Below are 3,838 nucleotides of genomic sequence, written 5' to 3'. Positions count from 1 at the left end.
GATCAGTTAATTAATGTCTAATTAATAACTTAGAAAACATTTCAGGCCTAAAGAAAGACCTGCAATAGGCAGATTTAGCTCTTGCATAATGTATGTTTAACCTTGGCATTCTTCTGTATTTTATATTTTCATCAGCAATAAAAATAAACAGTTATTTACCTTTACTTATAGATTATTTTATTTTCATAAATTCGTTCATTGATCAATACATGTGCCAAACATTTTCAAGAAAGCAGCAGATACCTCCACCGCCCATGGGTTAAAATATTGTTAAATTTAGACCTACATGTAGTTTGACTTCTCTTCGTAAAATTCCAAACATGAGAGAATAATTATCTTGTTCAAAACTCAAATAATAATTTCAAGGTATTTACACTCTTTTTGAACAGATATCAGGGTTTCCTGCATCAACATAACGGCAGAATATGGGCCAATATCAATTTCTACTGATATAGGCCAATATGTACCGGAGAATTAGTGATAATTAAACTAATAATCAGGTTTTACCTCCAGTATCAGTTCCAGGGATTTTAATCAACAGATATGCCTAATGATTAAACTCTTGTACAGGTGGATTGATTTATGATACCTTATAATAAACCTATAACGGTAAATCCCTTTGATGTTTGGGGTATATTCTATGCCCGGAATAACTTGCGGTCTGAAAATTGGGAGATCAGCTTTGGATATATACAAGGAAATTTTTGGATGATTCTTCTGAAAGTTTTTCTTTAAACCTGTAACAGGTTATTCTTCCAGGGTAGGGGATTTTTTTTCCATAAGAAAACATGATATAAGGGTTTTTTTTATTTAATTGCAATTATGGGATATTTTCATTTTACGTACATATAATCATAGACGGTTTATAAGCAAGATAAAGTCCTCAACTTAGTTTTTTGCTGGGGATGAAAGACTTCAGAAAAAAACCTTCAATAGAAAAACCGAGGCCGCCTTTCACTTTATCTTTTTCAGTCTTTCTTTCCTCAGCCTAACTCCAGTCTCATGCTTTATTCCACACAGTGGCAGGTTCATTGTTTTATTAATCTGCTTTTCAAACATCAAGCAGCTGAAGCCGACTATAATCAGCTGATTGATTAATTCAAATGAAATGGGGTTTAACGTCCTACTCTGTTGAGTGGACGTTATACCCCATTTCTCTCTCTCTCTTTAACGTCCTACTCCTGACTGGGCTAATGAAGACGAGCATACGCCATACAGTTTGCTACATGTATGAGGGAAATTTTGCCTGGACAGCGGCACTATGGCTTGCTCTTATACTGAATTCCAAATGCCAACGGATCCTTTACGTGCACGCCAATGTGTACACAAGACCTTGGTTTTTCATCCTATCCAAACGACTGGACAGCTGTCCTTGTCAGGCCCTCTGTCCTGCACCACTGAAAAGGGGGAAACACGTTGGAAAATCCAGATGAAGTTTCTGGGCCAATGCAGGGATTGAACACGCGACCTCCAGGCTAGCGAGCCAGCGTTCTACCCACTTACATGTAGCCACCGTGGCTCCCCCAAGTATTTAAGATCCCTGATGAGTTCGCATATGATTCTGTAGAACGATTCTCTGAGTAAATGATTTACTACAAACATCACATTTAAAAGGCCTTTCTCCGGTGTGAGTTCTCATGTGGCTCTGGAGAGTACTTTTCCGCGTCAACAATTTTCCACAAACATCACATTTAAAAGGTCGTTCGCCAGAGTGAGTTTTGATATGTGTCTGTAAATTGCCCTTATCAGTGAATGATTTACCACAAACATCACATTTATACGGCCTCTCTCCTGTATGAATTCTTCGGTGGTCTTGTAGACCGTTTCTCTGAGCGAACGGTTTACCGCAAAGATCACACTTGAAAGGTTTTTCACCTGTATGAATTCTCTCATGCCTTTGTAGGCCACCTCGCTGTGTAAATGATTTATCACAAACATCACACTTAAATGGTTTTTCACCTGTGTGAATTCTCATGTGAACAAGCAGTGGGATGGTGTAGCTAAATGATTTGCTACAAACACCACATTTATAAGCCTTTTCATCAGTATGATTCTCCACATGTCTCTTAAGATCTTCATTTAATTTAAATGATTTACCACAAACATCACATTTATAAGCCTTTTCATCAGTATGATTCTCCACATGTCTCTTAAGATCTTCATTTAATTTAAATGATTTACCACAAACAGTATGATTCTCCACATGTCCCTTAAGATCTTCATTTAATTGAAATGATTTACCACAAACAGTATGATTCTCCACATGTCTCTTAAGATCTTCATTTAATTTAAATGATTTACCACAAACAGTATGATTCTCCACATGTCCCTTAAGATCTTCATTTAATTTAAATGATTTACCACAAACAGTATGATTCTCCACATGTCCCTTAAGATCTTCATTTAATTTAAATGATTTACCACAAACAGTATGATTCTCCACATGTCCCTTAAGATCTTCATTTAATTTAAATGATTTACCACAAACAGTATGATTCTCCACATGTCCCTTAAGATCTTCATTTAATTTAAATGATTTACCACAAACATCACATTTATAAGGGTTTTTTTCAGTTTGAGTACTCATTTGTATTTGAAGAGTTCCACAATCACTTAATGCTTTACCATAAACGTCAGATTTTGTATGAGCTTTACAGTCATTTTGGATTTGTATCCCTGTTTCGTTTAACGGACTAGAACTGCTGGGTTGTAAAAAAGACGTCTCTTCTTTAACATGTACTTCACAGTGTTTCTTTAAATCAATTTCTAATTCAAATCTTTCATCACACAAATTACACTGATGTCGTGTTTCCATATCTTCTTCAAAATGATAAGATTCGTCATCATCCTTCTCTTCATCACCCTTCTCTTCTTTAACATGACAAGATTCGTCATCACCCTTCTCTTCATCTGTTTTCTCTTCTTTAATGTGAATTTTGTTGTGATATTCTAAATCGGCATATTGTTGAAAAATCTTGTCACATACAACACATTGATGTAAGGTAATAACATCATTAGTTTCCTGTAATATATAAAAGTTATAATATCATTAGTTTCCTGTAATATATAAAAATTATAACATCATTATTTACCTGTAAAGACAAATAGAGAAAGAGAGAGAGAGAAAGAGAGAGTGAGAGAGAGAGATGGGGTTTAAGGTCCACTCAACACAAACTAGGTCATTTAGGGACTAACATATGGTTTTAATTTTATTTTAGCAGTGGGAAGAAACTGGAGGACCCGGTGAAAACCCACGAGGTTGGATTGTGCGTTTGAAGCTATGTTTATATGCACAAAGCCTCAAAGAATGTATCAATTGTAGCAGCGGACAAAAAGACAGCCACTACAATATTGTATGTAGTCTAGTAGTACTAGTGGAGGGCTGATGGCATGATTTAACCCAGATCCACCAACATGACAATTATTTATATTGATATTTGATAATATATCGTTTTTTATGCCAAATTGTCATTTTAATTTAACATCAAATTTCGATTTCCAAGCAAATTTGGAGGTTGTAACAATCAAAACAAAGATTCTATTTTGTTTCGTTTTTAATACTTCGAAATTCTGTTTTACTTGTCTTTACTACAGCTGTATATATATGTACGGATATTAGCCTAACTATCAACGGACATCGTATCGTTCCTATAGGAATTAGGGAAATCGTGTTACCAGTGGCTGGTGTCAAAAACTTTCTCGCTACAGTCAACTCACCATTCTTTTGTTAGCAACGTTTTTATTTAATTCTAGCTTATGTGGCTGGATGACGACTGGTTTCCAAAAATATCTACAAAAATCCAGACTTTCTTTGTCAGTCAATGTTTATTTCCGGTAT

The 3,838-nt window shown here is 35.3% G+C and overlaps 1 protein-coding gene across 1 annotated transcript; it reads right to left on the bottom strand.

Moving 5' to 3' along the window:
* Positions 1-202: 202 nt before the first annotated feature.
* On the bottom strand, positions 203-3,838 carry LOC126811815 (zinc finger protein 234). Its single transcript, XM_050537783.2, has 2 exons — positions 3,718-3,838; positions 203-3,022 (listed from the first exon to the last, which is right to left on the bottom strand). Exons 1-2 carry the CDS (start codon positions 3,718-3,720, stop codon positions 1,532-1,534), a joined length of 1,494 nt encoding a protein of 497 aa, XP_050393740.1. The 5' UTR covers positions 3,721-3,838; the 3' UTR covers positions 203-1,531.

The sequence above is a fragment of the Patella vulgata genome, chromosome 1 (genome assembly GCF_932274485.2).
Source record: "Patella vulgata chromosome 1, xgPatVulg1.2, whole genome shotgun sequence".
NCBI lineage: Eukaryota > Metazoa > Mollusca > Gastropoda > Patellidae > Patella > Patella vulgata.
The sequence above is the reverse complement of the archived record's forward strand: the minus strand, read 5'-3'. Positions and strand labels throughout refer to the sequence as shown.